General features: G+C 42.9%; 1 protein-coding gene across 1 annotated transcript in view; it reads left to right on the top strand.

Moving 5' to 3' along the window:
* Positions 1–1,815: 1,815 nt before the first annotated feature.
* Positions 1,816–19,491, top strand: part of LOC124716733 (mucin-5AC) — a 93,215-nt gene continuing 75,539 nt past the window's right edge. Inside the window, exons 1-3 of the mRNA XM_047243277.1 lie at positions 1,816–1,926; positions 4,353–4,466; positions 4,551–4,741. Of these exons, the coding sequence (XP_047099233.1) occupies positions 1,816–1,926; positions 4,353–4,466; positions 4,551–4,741 (416 nt within the window). The remainder of the gene's footprint in view (positions 1,927–4,352; positions 4,467–4,550; positions 4,742–19,491) is intronic.

The raw sequence follows: 19,491 nt of genomic DNA, 5'->3' as shown, positions 1-19,491 counted from the left end.
TCTATACATTTATCTTCATGGCTATGTACAGGAATATGGTAATCTTATTAGGCGCAGACTGAAACTTGACTATAGACTAATGCTGACTAATGCAGATTGGTACAGACTAAAACAGACTGACTAATCGGAGGTCTGGACACTCGTTATGATACCTCGCGCGTTCATGTATTGCTGCGCGAGTGTGATCTGCTAGGAGAAAAGGTTCTACGTTAGCGGCAATCTCATTGGCTGCGTTACATATTAATACGCGGATCGTCGGAAGCAGAATTTGGTCCGTCTCTAAGACAGCGCCATCTCGTAGTGCGGAGACGGACGAGTACTGCGCCTGCGCTGTTGTGCTTAGCGGAGCACGCTCTATTGGGAAAGTTGTGCACGCGCTGACTACGCGGAACTATGTACACAACACTGTTTTTTGATTTCTGCAAACGCCAGCGACTTAGTAATTGTAGTGTAAAATTGCGTCATTTAGATTTCTGTTCCTCATTTTCAGCAACTGTTTTTGAAGAATGAAGATGTGTGCAAACACCACATTAGTTGCGTTAAAAACTGTTTTTTAAGGCAACTGATGTGCCGTTTCTTCACATCGAAAATCTTGTTATTCCATTCACAACGCCACCGCCCAGCGGAATCGAACTTCTCCTTTGTGCCCCTTGTACTTGCTTTCACACAGATAAAGTGAGAGACTGGACGTGATGAAGGGTGAAACAGTGCTAAGACTCCTTCACAGGCTGAAAGTAAATTAATGTTCTACTACAGTTTCAAGAGAACACTTTCAAATATTTACCGGAAATTGCGAAAGAAATATAGTATAAAATAAAAATATTAATACTCGATATTACCATTTCGATATCGATATATTCGGAGTTTGAACGGAATGGACAGTGTCTTGAAAGGAGGATATAAGATGAACATAAACAAAACGAGGATAATGGAATGTAGTCGAATTAGAGAATTAGATTAGGAAATGAGACACTGAAAGTAGTAAAGGAGTTTTGCTGTTTGGGGAGCAAAATAACTGATGATGGTCGAAGTAGAGAGGATATAAAATGTAGACTCGCAATGGGAAGGAAAGCGTTTCTGAAGAAGAGAAATTTGTTAACATCGAGTATAGATTTAAGTGTCAGGAAGTCGTTTCTGAAAATATTTGTATGGAGTGTAGCCATGTATGGAAGTGAAACATGGACGATAACTAGTTTGAACAAGAAGAGATTAGAAGCTTTCGAAATGTGGTGCTACAGAAGAATGCTGAAGATTAGATGGGAAGTTCACATAACTAATGAGGAGGTATTGAATAGAGGAGTTTGTGGCACAACTTGACTAGAAGAAGGGATCGGTTGGTAGTACATGTTCTGAGACATCAAGGGATCACCAATTTAGTATTGGAGGGCAGCGTGGAGGGTAAAAATCGTAGAGGGAGATCAAGAGATAAATACACTAAGCAGATTCAGAAGGATGTAGGTTGCAATAGGTACTGGGAGATGAAGAAGCTTGCACAGGATAGAGTAGCATGGAGACCTGCATCAAACCAGTCTCAGGACTGAAGACCTCAACAACAACAACAACATATTCGGAGTAAGTGACGTCGGCGGTAAATATCAATATTTCCTGGTACAGGTATCGATGTATAAATATGTCGTGATTTTATCATGAATCCTAAAACGAACCAGAAAGCAGCTGACCTTGACTGGTGAACTGGAATTCGTCACGGGAGAAAAAGATTTCTGCGACAGAGAGAGAGAGAGAGAGAGAGAGAGAGAGAGAGAGTGCAAGAAGCTGCGCCGTTCGCGGTTTCGTGTTTGGACCGCGGCGTCAGGTATGCGGCTGGGAATGCGGCGCTGTCGGACGGCGCATATTTTTAGTGGGGGTTGCAGCAAGCTGGCCTGGTGCCGGACCGGCCGCATCGCGGATATGAGCCGTGAGGACGAGGTGGCTGGCCTGAGATACGCCATACATCTCCGTCGTGACACTCCGCCTCGCTTGTTGCGCTTTAATTTCTCCCGCTCCAGATTAGTCCCTTCATAAGAGACACGCATAAAAATCACACAGGAGTACATCTTCTGATAATAAAAATAAATACCGTGCCCACTACACAGGGTGAAGCAAGTATGACAAACCACCCAGCATATATCCAAGATACGACAACACACAGCTGGAAAATAACGACATTTACTCTGCTGGAAATTAAAATTGCTACACCAAGAAGAAATGCAGATGATAAACAGGTACTAATTGGACAAATATATTATACTAGAACTGACACGTGATTACATTTTCACGCAATTTGGGTGCATAGATCATGAGAAATCAGTACCCAGAACAACCAACTCTGGCCGTAATAACGGCCTTGATACGTCTGGGCATTGAGTTAAACAGAGCTTGGATGGCGTGTACAGGTACAACAGCCCATGCAGCTTCGACACGATACCACAGTTCATCAAGAGTAGTGACTGGCGTATTGTGACGAGCCAGTTGCTCGGCCACCATTGACCAGACATTTTAAATTGGTGAGAGATCTGGAGAATGTGCTGGCCAGGGCAGCAGTCGAACATTTTCTGTATCCAAAAACGCCCGTACAGGACATGCAACATGCGGTCGTGCATATTCCTGCTGAAATGTAGGGTTTCGCAGGGATCGAATGAAGGGTAGAGCCACGGGTCGTAACACATCTGAAATATAACGTCCACTGTTCAAAGTGCCGTCAATGCCAACAAGAGGTGACTGAGACGTGTAACCAATGGCACCCCACACCATCACGCCAGGTGATACGCCAGTATGGCGATGACGAATACACGCTTCCAATGTGCGTTCACCGCGATGTCGCCAAACACGGATGCGACCATCGTGATGCTCTAAACATAACCTAGATTCATCCGAAAAAAAAATGACGTTTTGCTATTCGTGCACCCAGGTTCGTCGTTGAGTACACCATCGCAGGCGCCCCTGTCTGTGATGCAGCGTGAAGGGTAACCGCAACTGTGGTCTCCGAGCTGACAGTCCACGCTGCTGCAAACGTCGTCGAAATGTTCGTGCAGATGGTTGTTGTCTTGCAAACGTCCCCATCTGTTGACTCAGGGATCGAGACGTGGCTGCACGATCCGTTACAGCCATGCGGATAAGACGCCTGTCATCTCGACTGCTAGTGATACGAGGCCGTTGCGATCCAGCACGGCGTTCCGTATTATCCTCCTGAACCCACCGATTCCATATTCTGCTAACAGTCATTGGATCTCGACCAACGCGGGCAGCAATGCCGCGATACGATAAACCGCAATCGCGATAGGCTACAATCCGACCTTTATCAACGTCGGAAACGTGATGGTACGCATTTCTCCTCCTTACACGAGGCATCTCAACAACGTTGCACCAGGCAACGCCGGTCAACTGCTATCTGTGCATGAGAAATGGGTTGGAAACTTTCTTCATGTCAGCACGTTGTAGGTGTCGCCACCGGCGTCAGCCTTGTGTGAATGTCTGGAAAGCTAATCATTTGCATATCACAGCATCTTCTTCCTGTCGGTTAAACTTCGCGACTGTAACACGTCATCTTCGTCATGTAGCAATTTTAATGGCCAGTAGTGTACTTAATGTATGTATGCAATGTGTCAGAGGTGATAATGTCGCGTGCTCATGCGCTGGATTACTACGAAATGAATGCTATCTTGCAATGTTAGTTATCTTCAGAGCCTCCACATACGAATGAATGCGTTGTGATGCAGTTCGAAGGACCGTGACTCCTCTGCTGGCCCGGATCTAGGGGCTATTTAGCCCCGATCCATGTTTAAACTTTCTCCTATTTGTATGCGCATGCGCATTCAAGTAACTTCCCTTGTCTTGTGCACGTGCATAGATAGCGGGTCAGGCTTGTAAGTGAGCGACCGTTTGTAGCTGTAGTTTATGGCGTGTCATGGCCAATCGAACATAGGCCGGTGTGAGGTGGAGTGTACATCATTAAGTAGTGGTTTTGACTTTTTCGTTTATAAATGTATAGATATGGTGTTCTTTTAATTATTGGCAAAGGTCTTCTTAGGCACTTGCGGGTTTTGTTGTTGTACTGAAGAAGGTTTAGTTATCTACGCCGAAAGCTGGTTTAACACTTAACACTAGGTGCTTTTTCGCAATCGAGGCGGGTTTTTAGCTTTTTAATATATTATCCAACGATTGCTGACGCGCTGCGATGTTGAAGGTTTTTAAAAGTTGTTTATCCACATGGGGTTTTGGAAGGATAGTTCCCCATCTATAGACCAGCCTGCAGTTACTGGTAATGTGTATTCTCTGTCAACCACCGCATCATGACATGGCAGGAGGAGAGGAGTTGCAGTCTCGCTAACAGACGTATTCCGTCCCTTTTGCAGAGGACGCATCGACATCGACTGGCCGCTGTGGCTACGGTGGCCATGTTGGCAGCCCTGGTGGGATTCCCCTCCGCCGCGGCCAGACCGGAAGGCGGTGGCGCCGAGCAGCCCGAGGTAGCGACGGCCGACCCCGCCGACAATGACGTGGACGGCGCCGGGCTGGGCGTGGACGTGGAGGAGACCGTGGCCGAGGTGCAGAGGCGGCTCAAGGAGAACCCGCACCTGCCGCGGCTCACGCCCGACGAGATCAAGGGGCTGATCCGCGAGATCACCGCCAACGAGACGGGCCAGCCGGACGACGCCGTCGCCACTACCGTCACTGCTGCCACCATAACCACCACCACCACCACCACCACCACGACCGCCAGCAGCAACACCGACACCAACAGGTAGTGTGCATATGTCGCGGCCCAAACACCATCTGTACCATCTTCATAACCACAAGCTACATTTACCCACAACTTACGAGAGTTTCTAAATGTGAAACATAGAATTTGCCGTGGTTAACACAATCAACAGCCACTTCAAACGCCCATGAACAAAAAACAGATGCTATGGCCACACATTGACATGACGTTGTGCATCATCGCACCGCTTATTCTTAAGATTCCACCGGCCGGGGTGGCCGAGCGGTTCTAGGCGCTACAGTCTGGAACCGCGCGACCGCTACGATCGAGGTTCGAATCCTGCCTCGGGCATGGATGTGTGTGATGTCCTTAGGTTAGTTACGTTTAAGTAGTTCTAAGTTCTAGGGGACTGATGACCTTCGAAGTTAAGTCCCGTAGTGCTCAGAGCCATTTGAACCATTTTGAACCTTAAGATTCCAGTAGGGCACATTCCTAGATGAGTCAGCCAAATTATAGCTTTCTCTTACTTTTAGTTCGTGAACAGATTGCGAAGGCACAAAAAAAGAGAGATTGGAGCTCAGACGGTAGCTTACCAACAGTCGCCAGAGGTGAGATGGACTTTTTGAAACCATCTACACAGTGAGGTACGTTAAGATCACAAGTATCACACCCTGGAGCCATTCACCCTGATGGGCCCTCGTTTGAGAGTAATCGACAAAAATAAGAATCCGGAATTTTATGCCACGCCCATTAACTTTAAGACTGGCTGGCTGGCTGGGCTGTTTCGAGGGAAGAGACCAAACTGCGAGGTCATCGGTCTCATCGGTTTAGGGAAGGACGGGGAAGGAAGTCGGCCGTGGCCTTTCAAAGGAACCATCTCGGCATTTGCCTGGAGCGATTTAGGGAAATCACGGAAAACCTAAATCAGGTGGGACCGATGACCATAGCAGTCTGGTCCCTTTACCCCCCCCCCCCCCCCCAAACCAATCAATCAATCAACCTAAATCAGGATGGCCGGACGCGGGACTGAACCGTCGTCCTCTCGAATGCGAGTCCAGTGCATTAACTTTAAGAGAGCGTGTCGGTCCTGGTTGCACAGCAGAATGGATAGGGTAAGGCATCACATTCGAAAGGTTGTGGGTTCAAATCTCGTTAGATCATTTTTTTATTTCTAAATCTTTATTGTTTTTGTGTTAGCAGAAGAGCCAACACCGTGTTACTAGAGGAGGCCGAAATGCACGCGTTTTAGCTCACGTAGGCTGGCGTGAGGAGGGAAGAACTATACTGACGTCAGGTCTGGAACAGGACAAGGAATTAGAATTCAGAAAGCGGACGTAATTAGTTTGATACTTAACTTTAATCCATTAATGATGAACGTCGCTCTTGACGGTACATGATTCACAATATTATCTGTTCAGAATACATTCTTGAAGTAATTATAGTAACTGAATATGGCGCATTGCTAGGTCGTACCAAATGACGTAGCTGAAAGCTATGCTAAACTGTCGTCTCTGCAAATGAGAGAGTATGTAGACAGTCACCCATCGCTAGCAACTGGGGCGAGTGCTAGGGAGTCTCTCTAGACTAGACCTGCCGTGTGGCGGCGCTCGGTCTGCAATCACTGATAGTGGCGACACGCGGGTCCGACGTATACTAACGGACCGCGGCCGATTTAAAGGCTACCACCTAGCAAGTGTGGTGTCTGGCGGTGACACCACAATAGTAATGCTTCATTTTTATTCACATAATTGGTTTAAATGTAATTTTTTATTTCAATTCCTTTATCACATCATTTTGGGCAACAGCCTTGCCGCAGTGGATACACCGGTTCCCGTGAAATCACCGAAGTTAAGAGCTGTTGGGCGTGGCCGGTACTTGGATGGGTGACCATCCAGCCGCTATGTGCTGTTGCCGTTTTTCGGGGTGCACTCAGCCTCGTGATGCCAATTGAGGACCGGGAGAGCGGTGTGCTGACCCCCACGCCCCTCCTATCTGCATCCTCTTCTGAGGATGACACGGCGGTCGGGTGGACTCGGCAGGCCACTCGTGGCCTGAAGACGGAGTGCTTTTTTTATCACATCATTTTAATCTTCGAATGAAGTTTTTTATTAGTTCTCATTTTTCTCTTTATATCACTCTTTTTCCACTCGGAATTTCTGCGAATGTGAATTAAATTATATTTGTTGTGCTCTTCAGTCCAGAGACTGGTTTGATGCAGCTCTCCATGCTACTCTATCCTGTGCAAGCTTCTTCATCTCCCAGTACCTACTGCAGCCTATATCCTTCTGAATCTGCTTAGTGTATTCATCTCTTGGTCTCCCTCTACGATTTTTACCCTCCACGCTGCCCTCCAACACTAAATTGGTGATCCCTTGATGCCTCAGAACATGTCCTACCAACCGATCCCTTCTTCTAGTCAAGTTGTGCCACAAACTTCTCTTGTCCCTAGTTCTATTCAATACCTCCTCATTAGTTATGTGATCTACCCATCTAATCTTCAGCATTCTTCTGTAGCACCACATTTCGAAAGCTTCTATTCTCTTCTTGTCTAAACTATTTATCGTCCACGTTTCACTTCCATACATGGCTACACTCCATACAAATATTTTCAGAAACGACTTCCGGACACTTAAATCTACACTTGATGTTAACAAATTTCTTTTCTTCAGAAACGCTTTCCTTGCCACTGCCTGCCTACATTTTATATCCTCTCTACTTCGACCATCATCAGTTATTTTGCTCCCCAAATAGCAAAACTCATTAACTACTTAAAGTGTCTCATTTCCTAATCTAATTCCCTCAGCACCACCCGATTTAATTCGACTACATTCCATCATCCTCGTTTTGCTTTTGTTGATGTTCATCTTATATCCTCATATTTATCTATTATAACATTGAAACATTTGAAAATGCCGATCAGTCGGTAAAAACAAAACAAAACACGAGAAAAAATGTATTGCTATTGACTGTGTAGTGATGTCAAAAATGTATCTTTTGTTACAATATGTGCATTTGTTGGATAGTAATTGCCTTACAAAGATTTACAACATAAATTCATATTGCGCTACGGGCAAAATAACGCAGAAAGACGGGATTTATAAGCAAAACGAAATTCAAGAAAAATTAAATCAATATTTTATACATAAATTTAATTAAATTCACATGTACAAAATTTCCAAGTGGTAAAAATATGATACGAAGCAAAATGAGAGCAAACGACTGGCTTCCCTGTGCAAGTCACTTGGGTCCTGTCTTACATATACACTACAACCTCTTACACAATCAGGTATCAACTCAGCTGGTAATAAAGTTCTTGTGCCACTTTGCAGAGAGCATATCACATTGCTGCCAAGGGAGTTTCGTATCTACACAGATGCTACGCAAGCCACCGTACGGCGCGTGGCGGAGGCTACCCTGTCACTATTTGCCATTTCCTTCCCTGTTACACTCGCTAATAGAGCGTATGAACCCACATTTCTCGTATCTCATCTTCGTGGTTCTTACGAACAATGTATTTTGGCGGCAGTCAGCTTCAAGTGGCGATTCTCTAAATTTTCTCAATAACGTTTCTCGAAAAGAACGTCGCCTCCCCCCGAGAGATTCCCACTTTAGTTCCCGAAGCATCTCCAAAACATGTACATGTTGTTCGAACCTACCGATAACAGATCCAGCAGCCCACCTCTGAATAGCTTCGATATTGTCCTCCATTTCGACCTGGTACGGATCTGCCAATATTGTCACGTAGAAGAAGGTGTAAGTAGATGCACGGCGAACACTGACTTCACTTAACGAAGGTTTATTCAGCACTTGCACATACAAGAGCGTGGAGCGAACTGCCTCCGGCCAGAACATATACAGTATATATAGTGTTATTACAAATGATTGAAGCGATTTCACAGCCCTACAATAACTTTATTATTTGAGATATTTTCACAATGCTTTGCACACACATACAAAAACTCAAAAAGTTTTTTTAGGCATTCACAAATGTTCGATATGTGCCCCTTTAGTGATTCGGCAGACATCAAGCCGATAATCAAGTTCCTCCCACACTCGGCGCAGCAGGTCCCCGTCAATGAGTTCGAAATCATCGTTGATGCGAGCTCGCAGTTCTGGCACGTTTCTTGGTAGAGGAGGTTTAAACGCTGAATCTTTCACATAACCCCACAGAAAGAAATCGCATGGGGTTAAGTCGGGAGAGCTGACATGAATTGCTGATCATGATCTCCACCACGACCGATCCATCGGTTTTCCAATCTCCTGTTTAAGAAATGCCAAACATCATGATGGGAGTGCGCTGGAGCACCATCCTGTTGAAAGATGAAGTCGGTGCTGTCGGTCTCCAGTTGTGGCATGAGCCAATTTTCCAGCATGTCCAGATACACGTGACCTGTAACGTTTTTTTCGCAGAAGAAAAAGGGGCCGTAAACGTTAAACCGTCAGATTACACAAAACACGTTAACTTTTGGAGAATTGCGTATTTGCTGCACGAATGCGTGAGGATTCTCTACCGCCCAGATTCGCACATTGTGTCTGTTCACTTCACCATTAAGAAAAAATGTTGCTTCATCACTGAAAACAAGTTTCGCACTGAACGCATTCTCTTCCATGAGCTGTTGCAACCGCGCCGAAAATTCAAAGCGTTTGACTTTGTCATCGGGTTCAGGGCTTGTAGCAATTGTAAACGGTAAGGCTTCTGCTTTAGTCTTTTCCGTAAGATTTTCCAAACCGTCGGCTGTGGTACGTTTAGCTCCCTGCTTGCTTTATTCGTCGACTTCCGCGGGCTAGGCGTGAAAGTTGCCGCACGCGTTCAACCGTTTCTTCGCTCACTGCAGGCCGACCCGTTGATTTCCCCTTACAGAGGCATCCAGAAGCTTTAAACTGCGCATACCATCGCCGAATGGAGTTAGCAGTTGGTGGATCTTTGTTGAACTTCGTCCTGAAGTGTCGTTGCACTGTTATGACTGATGTGAGTGCATTTCAAGCACGACATACGCTTTCTCGGCTCCTGTCGTCATTTTGTCTCACTGCGCTCTCGAGCGCTCTGGCGGCAGAAACCTGAAGTGCGGCTTCAGCCGAACAAAACTTTATGAGTTTTTCTACGTATCTGTAGTGTGTCGTGACCATATGTCAATGAATGGAGCTACAGCGAATTTATGAAATCGCTTCAATCATTTGTAATAGCCGTATACAGTTACAGAACATTCCAGTACAATGATTCTTGACATTTCTCGATACTTCTAGAATGTACTCGAACCGAATATAGAAATTAAAATTTTACAGTTCAGGTAAGGTTTGAACTCCCGACCCTCCATGCAACATTTTTTTTTGTTTGACATGCATATCGACAGAACGAACACCACTAAAGCATTGTAATCTATACTGGCTTGACCACCGCTCATTACGAATTTGCCTGATGTCACTGTATTTAGATAATACGTCTTTTAAGTAGCAGTTTTCTACCTCAGGGGTAAATTAAATACTCTGACTTGTTTATAATCAACATCAGCATTTGAAATGGTAACTGTACTCACCGAATTATCGCGATGGCGGAATTCAGCTTTTCCTTCAAATTTCTGCAAAATCCGTCCCAGCACCAACGAGGAAAGCAGCTTCACAAAAATGCAGTATTGCTCCAAGTCATAATAAGCAGTTTGCGTCTGATCCGAAGTAATGCCAATACCGTCAACGATCCAGTCATGAATTTCCAGTGAACTTGGCTGAACATTACGGGTTGCTTTGTCATATCCAAATCTTAGGGTAAGCTTTCTGGGAAACATGGTTGCCTTGTCAGCAGTGAACAGATCGCGAAAACAAGGAAACTAAAATGCTGCATCACCACAATCACAATTTTACACAACAATGTAACGCAGAGACTGGATGTAAAGTCGTAAAATCCAAACAGAAGCGCCACAGCGCGTCCGCAAAAGCCGCTTTTCTGGTCCCAGACAAACGAAACTTTTGTGTAACTGCTTGCCAAAAGGCTATGAACGATAATGGACACCGCTCAAAGTACAACTGTCTGTAATACAACTATATTTTTAAATTATTTCGCAATGCGAACCGAACTGCGATCTCTGTTTACGTTGCTAAGCAGAGATACTAACACGCTGTCTAGTATCATAACCACTACACCACGGTAACTGTGCTACTCAGCTTCTTCTGAGACATTATTAATCGTTTACGAGTAACCACGCCCCTTATTAAGGTTGGTTGGTTGTTTTGTGGAAGGAGACCAGACAGCGTGGTCATCGGTCTCCTTGGATTAGGGAAGGATGGGGAAGGAAGTCGGCCGTGCCCTTTCAGAGAAACCATCCCGGCATTTGCCTGCAGTGATTTAGGGAAATCACGGAAAACCTAAATCAGGATGGCCGGGCGCGGCATTGAACCGTCGTCCTCCCGAATGCGAGTCCAGTGTCTAACCACTCCTTATTAAGGGACTTCCTGGTTTTCTTGGTGTTTTATGTATATTTTCAATTTCAGAAGTTTTCTGATTGCACGTTTTGGATACTGTTGCGTGCTGCAGATCTTGTGACTAAATCTTGTTCTGCTGTTTCTACTCATAATTTGCTGATTAAAAACCAGTCTGGCAAGAGGGCATCACTTTTACTACTCTAAACCAGTGTCCAAAAGAAGAAATGAGATGAGCTGTAACCATCAGAGTCCAGACGAGTGACTAGGAGCTTTTCTATTTATATTTCATTCTCTGCCTCTGAACAAAGTGTGGGCAGGTCTGCACAGGTTCAGGACTCATTGTAGCGTCAGCGTCTTTTCAGCAAAATAATAGCCGAGATGGTATCTGACAAGAGGGAGTTGCAATCGGGAATTTTTTGGGAGGGGATTTAGAGTTCTGGCGCTGATTCTAAAACCAAGGAAAACCTCCTGAAAACATTGTTCACAACTGACTTATGGGGACTACTACTAATTTCGTCCTCGAACGATATCTCTCAAACAAAATATGTCAAAGAGTATTTTTATATGTATACAGAGTAAAGCCAATGGTATGCTCGTCGTGTGCAGTGTACGTAAGCCATTTACAGTTGCAGGCGTTGCGATCGACAGCCATGGTCGATGACCGAATGTGGCATCACATTGCCTTCAACCTCTCTCGGTGTGAGAGGCTTCGCTTTGCACACATGACGCTCCAAAGGGCGTACTGGTGACGTCATATGGGAAGCGGAAGAACTGTCATTGCTCTCGGTTTTCTGTTCATCAACAGCTGGAACTAAGGATCTGTTTGTCTGACGGTTGTAAGTGCAGACAGGCTGTTGACGTTTCTTGGAAGTAGGAGCACGTTTACTCCTTTCATCTTGAATGTCGGCAGTGCCCTTGTTACAGCCGCTGCAAGGGCATTCAGGATGTTTTGACTAGAGATTTGAAAAGTGGCTCTGTTAATCTGACATAATTAATCGTTAGCCTCCACAATAATGAGCAAGGAAATCGTTTGCTTATTAAATTAAACAAGAATCACAGTTACTTCAGTTTATTACAATTAAAACGCACGATAAAACATCTGAAAATGATTGACCAATCAAAACTAATACCTCGGCAATGCTGATTAAAGGATCTGCGATCTGATTGTAATAAACGCGCAAAAGTACGGAAAGAGTATATTCACGAAATCATATTGTGACTAACGAAGCGTTAGATAGCGTTAAAGAAGCCTAAGTAGCCAGAGTCGAAAGCATGTTGACGTAAAATCGACAAACAAGTCTTCCGGACGAAGCTTGAAGTTACTGAAACTCGGTAAAAATGATCTGGCTGTCTCTACAGCTCACGTGACTGTCGCTGCTACCAGTTCAAATGGTTCCAATGGCTCTGAGCACTATGGAACTTGACATCTGCGGTCATCAGTCCCCTAGAGTTAAAACTACTTAAACCTAACGACATCACACTCATCCATGCCCGAGGCAGGATTCGAACCTGCGACCGCAGCAGCAGCGCGGTTCCGGACTGAAGCGCCTAGAACCGCTCGGCCACAGCGGCCGGCTGGTTACCAGTAGTCTCATGATGTTGATGTGCAAATGGAGGCTGATGTGGCTCCGAAAAGAGTCGCTGGTCGCGTTGGCGACTAAGTTCAACTCAGCGGGAAAATTTTCCAAGTCGCCAGGTCATCTGTTCAGAGAGGTTGCTCGGCTAATGAAGTGTGGAGAAGTATCTGGCGGTGAAGAGGCCCGGCGGTGAATATGCCTGGCGGTGGAGCACCGAATGCTTGCTGAAAGGAAGACTCGCGTTTTCGCGGTTTCGTTCGCCACGTCATTTCGATTGGCTAAATTATAGATATTCCGAACGCCAGCGTATAAAAAGATGAGATGCCTTAAAACGGTGGTTGTCAACCTGGGGGTAATTACCCCCTGAGGGGTAAAATGAAATTTTCTTGCGGGTAAAAACTAAACGATTCGAATCTGTTACAGTCACGAAACTATTTTCAAAAGATCATTACTATTATCAGATTTTTGTAAGATTCTAATATCGATTATATAAGTTATCAATAATTACTTTTTCTCAGTTAGTGGAAGTAATGCGGTGGAGGTTACAGGTTCCTCTCATAATCCACCCGATACACACATATGTTGTGCTTTGTCCCGCACATTGTATATGATAAAAGTTGCTTTGTCTCGTACACTGCTGACGATTGAAATGAGACATACGTAACAAATGCTAACTATGTCAACAATGTCTTCTTCAAGTTGTAGATAGTACCTCCAGTAGTTGAGAAATTTCTTCATTACTCGCATCGAAATAGATAAATGAATAATTGACAGCACGACACAGAAGTAACAAAATAAGGGCTATTATAGTGCTGTACACATCATTATTATTATTATTATTATTAGTCGCAAAGCTCCCAGAATAGAAGACGGTAAGTAAAGATGGTTCATTTTCCGTTCTTCTTAGCCGGCCGGTGTGGCCGAGCGCTTCTAGGCACTTCAGTCTGGAACCGTGCGATCCCTACGGTCGCAGGTTCGAATCCTGCCTCGGGCATGGGTGTGTGTGATGTCCTTAGGTTAGTTAGGTTTAAGTAGTTCTAAGTTCTAGGGGACTGATGACCACAGATGTTAAGTCCCATAATGCTCAGAGACATCTGAACCATTCTCCTTGTTGTGGTTCTTTTTATTTGCCCAACAGTTTTTCAATGTTTGCGAGAATTTAGCTCTTCTTTCTTCGCGCCATTTTGTTCCGCTTCTCCGGGCTTTTGTCTCTGGTTTAAACTCCCATTTTTCTACTTTTATTCTAAATTTGTTCCTTACGTCTATTTCTTCCTTGGTGATTTTTGCTAATTCCAAGTCTTTTTTAACATTTTGGACCCAGTCTCCTCCATTAGCGAGGTAATATACGTATTTTACTATTCGTTTTGCTAGTCTGTGTTCGAGAAGCCTCATTATACGGCCATAGAATTTGACGCATATTTTCCTCGTGTCTGTCTCTACGTCTGAATATTCTTCAATTTTGGACGTTTTCTGTTGGTGAGTTTCTCATTCTGTTGGCGGTGTAGAATCTTTTTGTTGCATGGCTTTGTTGTTGGATATTTGGAGGATTTCTGTTGGTTCTGGACAGTTAAGTAGTGATTCAAAATATTCGGCTAGTACTTCACAATTTCCTTCATCGCTTAGTGCTAAACTCCCATCTGGTTTTCGGAAACAAACATTTTGAGAGTTATACCCTTTAATATGGTTTGCGAAGGTCTTATTATTATTATTATTATTATTATTACTCTTTACTTTCTCAGACGTTAAGTCTGGTTAAAAATGGAAAGTGACGCGGACCTTGATCAAGCGTCACTTCCTTTTAACTGTATGGTATGTGTTATATTGCATTTAGGAACTTTCGGGTAATTGAACATGTATCAATAATTACTGATTACTGTAGTTGTATATATAAGTTTGGATGTAGCTGTATTGCATTGATGTACTGTGGATATTGTGTGGTATGACTCCTGTAGTTGATAGTATAATTGGTATAATGTCAACTTTATCCTGATGCCACATATCCTTGACTTCCTCTGCCAGTTGGATGTATTTTTCAATTTTTTCTCCTGTTTTCTTCTGTATATTTGTTGTATTGAGTATGGATATTTCGATTAGTTGTGTTAATTTCTTCTTTTTATTGGTGAGTATGATGTCAGGTTTGTTATGTGGTGTTGTTTTATCTGTTATAATGGTTCTGTTCCAGTATAATTTGTATTCATCATTCTCCAGTACATTTTGTGGTGCATACTTGTATGTGGGAACGTTTTGTTTTATAAGTTTATGTTGTGAGGCAAGCTGTTGATGTATTATTTTTGCTACATTGTCATGTCTTCTGGGGTATTCTGTATTTGCTAGTATTGTACATCCGCTTGTGATGTGATCTACTGTTTCTATTTGTTGTTTGCAAAGTCTGCATTTATCTGTTGTGGTATTGGGATCTTTAATAATATGCTTGCTGTAATATCTGGTGTTTATTGTTTGATCCTGTATTGCAATCATGAATCCTTCCGTCTCACTGTATATATTGCCTTTTCTTAGCCATGTGTTGGATGCGTCTTGATCGATGTGTGGCTGTGTTAAATGATACGGGTGCTTGCCATGTAGTGTTTTCTTTTTCCAATTTATTTTCTTCGTGTCTGTTGATGTTATGTGATCTAAGGGGTTGTAGAAGTGGTTATGAAATTGCAATGGTGTAGCCGATGTATTTATATGAGTGATTGCTTTGTGTATTTTGCTAGTTTCTGCTCGTTCTATAAAGAATTTTCTTAAATTGTCTACCTGTCCATAATGCAGGTTTTTTATGTCGATAAATCCCCTTCCTCCTTCCTTTCTGCTTAATGTGAATCTCTCAGTTGCTGAATGTATGTGATGTATTCTATATTTGTGGCATTGTGATCGTGTAAGTGTATTGAGTGCTTCTAGGTCTGTGATACTCCATTTCACTACTCCAAATGAGTAGGTCAATATTGGTATAGCATAAGTATTTATAGCTTTTGTCTTCTTTCTTGCTGTCAATTCTGTTTTCAGTATTTTTGTTAGTCTTTGTCTATATTTTTCTTTTAGTTCTTCTTTAATATTTGTATTATCTATTCCTATTTTTTGTCTGTATCCTAGATATTTATAGGCATCTGTTTTTTCCATCGCTTCTATGCAGTCGCTGTGGTTATCCAGTGTGTAATCTTCTTGTTTAGTGTGTTTTCCCTTGACTATGCTATTTTTCTTACATTTGTCTGTTCCAAAAGCCAAATTTATATCATTGCTGAATACTTCTGTTATCTTTAGTAATTGGTTGAGTTGTTGATTTGTTGCTGCCAGTAGTTTTAGATCATCCATGTATAGCAAATGTGTGATTTTGTGTGGGTATGTTCCAGTAATATTGCATCCATAATTTGTATTATTTAGCATGTTGGATAGTGGGTTCAGGGCAAGGCAGAACCAGATAGGACTTAATGAGTCTCCTTGGTATATTCCACGCTTAATCTGTATTGGCTGTGATGTGATATTATTTGAATTTGTTTGGATATTAAGTGTGGTTTTCCAATTTTTCATTACTATGTTTAGGAACTGTATCAATTTAGGATCTACTTTGTATATTTCCAATATCTGTAGTAACCAGGAGTGGGGTACACTATCAAAAGCTTTTTGGTAATCAATGTATGCATAGTGTAGTGACCTTTGCTTAGTTTTAGCTTGATATGTCACCTCTGTATCTATTATCAGTTGCTCTTTACATCCTCGTGCTCCTTTGCAACAGCCTTTTTGTTCTTCATTTATAATTTTGTTCTGTGTTGTATGTGTCATTAATTTCTGTGTAATGACTGAAGTTAATATTTTGTAGATTGTTGGTAGGCATGTTATGGGGCGATATTTTGCTGGGTTTGCTGTGTCTGCTTGATCTTTAGGTTTCAGATAAGTTATTCCATGTGTAAGTGTATCAGGGAATGTGTATGGGTCTGCAATGTAACTGTTAAATAATTTAGTTAGATGTGAATGTGTTGAGGTGAACTTCTTTAGCCAGAAATTTGCTATTTTATCTTTTCCAGGGGCTTTCCAATTGTGAGTAGAATTAATTGCTTGGGTGACTTCATGTTGCAAAATTATCACTTCAGGCATTTGTGGTATCATCTTGTATGTGTCTGTTTCTGCTTGTATCCACCGTGCATGCCTGTTATGTTGTACCGGGTTTGACCATATGTTGCTCCAGAAGTGTTCCATGTCTGTTATGTTTGGTGGATTGTCTATTTTAATGTGTTTTTTTATCTATTGTCTGGTAAAATTTCTTTTGGTTTGTGTTGAATGTTTGGTTTTGTTTCCTTCTATTTTCACTTTTTTTGTATCTTCTAAGTCGTTTGGCCAATGCTTGTAATTTCTGTTTCTTTTCATGTAATTGCTCTGTCGCTTCTTGTTGTGAGATTTTACCTAACCTTTTTAGTTTTTTTTTCTGACATTTCATTTCTTATAAATTGTGTTAGCTGTCCGATGTCCTTTCTCAGTTTTTCTATTCTGATCTGTAGCCTGTGTTGCCATGCTGGTTTTGTGGGTTTCTTCTGTGTGTTGGTTGGTTCTGATCTCTGCCTAGTGTATATATTTAGTGTAGTGAGTGCTCCTATATAAACCAGTAGTTGTAACTCTTCAGTTGTGTTTTCATTTATTTTGTTGTGTATGATTGTGTTGATAGTTTTTATTGTTGTTTCGACTTGTGGGTTATTTGGCGGTCTTTGCAAGAATGGTCTAATGTCTGTATTTGTGTCTTTGTATTCTATATATGTCAGCTGAAGTTTTTCTTCTATATCTAACATGTGAGTCACTTCGTGTTCTATTTGTGCTTGTTCTGGTGGCTGTCTTAAGATTTCGTTTTCCTCTGATTGTTTAATTGATGCGTGTTGTTCTTTGTTTGTTTGCTCTGGGATGTTTGAGTCCATTACTGTATTGTCTTCTTCTTCTGATTGCACATTATTTTGTTCCAGTATTTGTTGTACTTGTTGTTTGATGTTTTCTAATTCTGACTGGGGTATCCTGTTGTTTTTGATTATTACACGGATCTGATCAGCTAGTCGTTGTTCTGTTAAAAATTTTAATTCTGGGTATCTGGTAATAAATGTTGTGTATACTTGTGATCTGTATCCAGTTGTGTTGGTTCCTAGGTTTGTTGCTTGGTAATCACAGAACATGAGGTGTCGATTAACTTCATCTGATCATCTCATCCTCTGTCTTTGTTTTCCTTATTTTCATTATTATTATTATTATTATTATTATTATTATTATTTCTATTACTATTACTATTTGTGACTGTGGTCAGACACAAAGTATTAACAGCCTGAAGTCATCCAATTTATGCCAGTTCAGAAGTAAGGAGCGCAGAAATCAAACGATTAACCAACAGTAAGTACAGTGCACACATATTAACTTGGTTAATTTTAAATGGGGTTGCAAAAAATGGCTCTGAGCACCATGGAACTTAATTTCTAATGTCATCAGTCCCCTAGAACTTAGAACTACTTAAACCTAATCAACCTAAGGACATCACACACACCCATGCCCGAGGCAGGATTCGAACCTGCGACCGTAGCGGTTCCAGACTGCAGCGCTTAGAACCGCTCAGCCACTCCAGCCGGCAAATGGGGTTGCAGTTTGCAGGTCATGCAAGTGCCGCAATGGAGGCGAGTAATGCAAGGGAAGCATGTTTTGTAACAACGGTCTACCCTCACTGTGGATAGCTAGCTTTCTTATCCGAGAAGGAGTTGTGGGTAGTACTTGCGAAGCGCCACGACTTCTTTCGTCATGCACTGTAACACCCCCCTGCACCCACACACATACACCCCCAGGCACAAACTAAATATCATTCGTCTTTCGCCATTTTAAAAATAAGAGTGTTCAAGAAAACTCTTTCATTCTACAGTTTAGTTAGGTGCTAAATTAGGTAATAATGGGGGGAGTTCGAGGAAGGGCGAGGGGGGGGGGGCAGAGCCGGAAGGGTGAAGAGAAGGGCGAAGGTACCAGCTAATGTCTGACTGCACCCAGGGGTAATGGTCTAAGAAAGTTTGGGAACAACCGCCTTAAAGTAAGTGGTCCGCTTCCCTGGCTGTAGTTTCAACCGGTTAACCAGTAGTACGCTCCCTAACACTTGGCACTAAAAAACTGTGTCCTTATCTCTTTCTGTCTCTGCCCGTGGCCCAAGAGGTGGAACCTGAACACAGTAGTCGAGAGTTTTTCTGTCTCTAAATTCTAAATTATTTATGTTAGGCAGTCATGGCTATTCTTACAATGCATTAAACGTGCGGTTTTTGTAGTGCCTCCACTCGGTGGCGCCCCATGTTGTGAAATATGACCTAATTTTTGCGTTCTCCCTTCACTTTCTGATTTTATCTGCTGGGGACAACGTATATCGGAGAAACTCTGTTTTATTCGTTCTGTTCGTAAAAGTGCCGTTGCGAACCTCACCAAAACGGGATATCTCCCCCTCCCTCTCTGGTGGTGGTCCTACACTACAGAAGATCGCATCTGTATAGTGGATTCAGCGGTGACTTCTAAAAGAAAAGCTGTCCAATAGAGGGCATTGACATGTGCAGCTGGCAGCTAGTGGCTTCTGAGGATACTCCAGGGGATGGGCTCCGCTGTGCGGCTAATTTACCCGCTGTGCGCCTGTACCTCACGGTAATATGCTTCCAGAGTGGCCTCTTACTCATTTGAACCGTGCAGTCTAGTATAAAAACCTAATATATGTTTTCTATGGCAATCGCTCATACTGATACACATCTCATTTGCCGTGAGGATTAATTATTCCGATTGCATTCCTCTTTTTAACATGGTTTACGAGGTCTG

This window comes from Schistocerca piceifrons, chromosome 9, assembly GCF_021461385.2.
Source record: "Schistocerca piceifrons isolate TAMUIC-IGC-003096 chromosome 9, iqSchPice1.1, whole genome shotgun sequence".
NCBI classification, from domain to species: Eukaryota; Metazoa; Arthropoda; class Insecta; order Orthoptera; family Acrididae; genus Schistocerca; species Schistocerca piceifrons.
The sequence above is the reverse complement of the archived record's forward strand: the minus strand, read 5'-3'. Positions and strand labels throughout refer to the sequence as shown.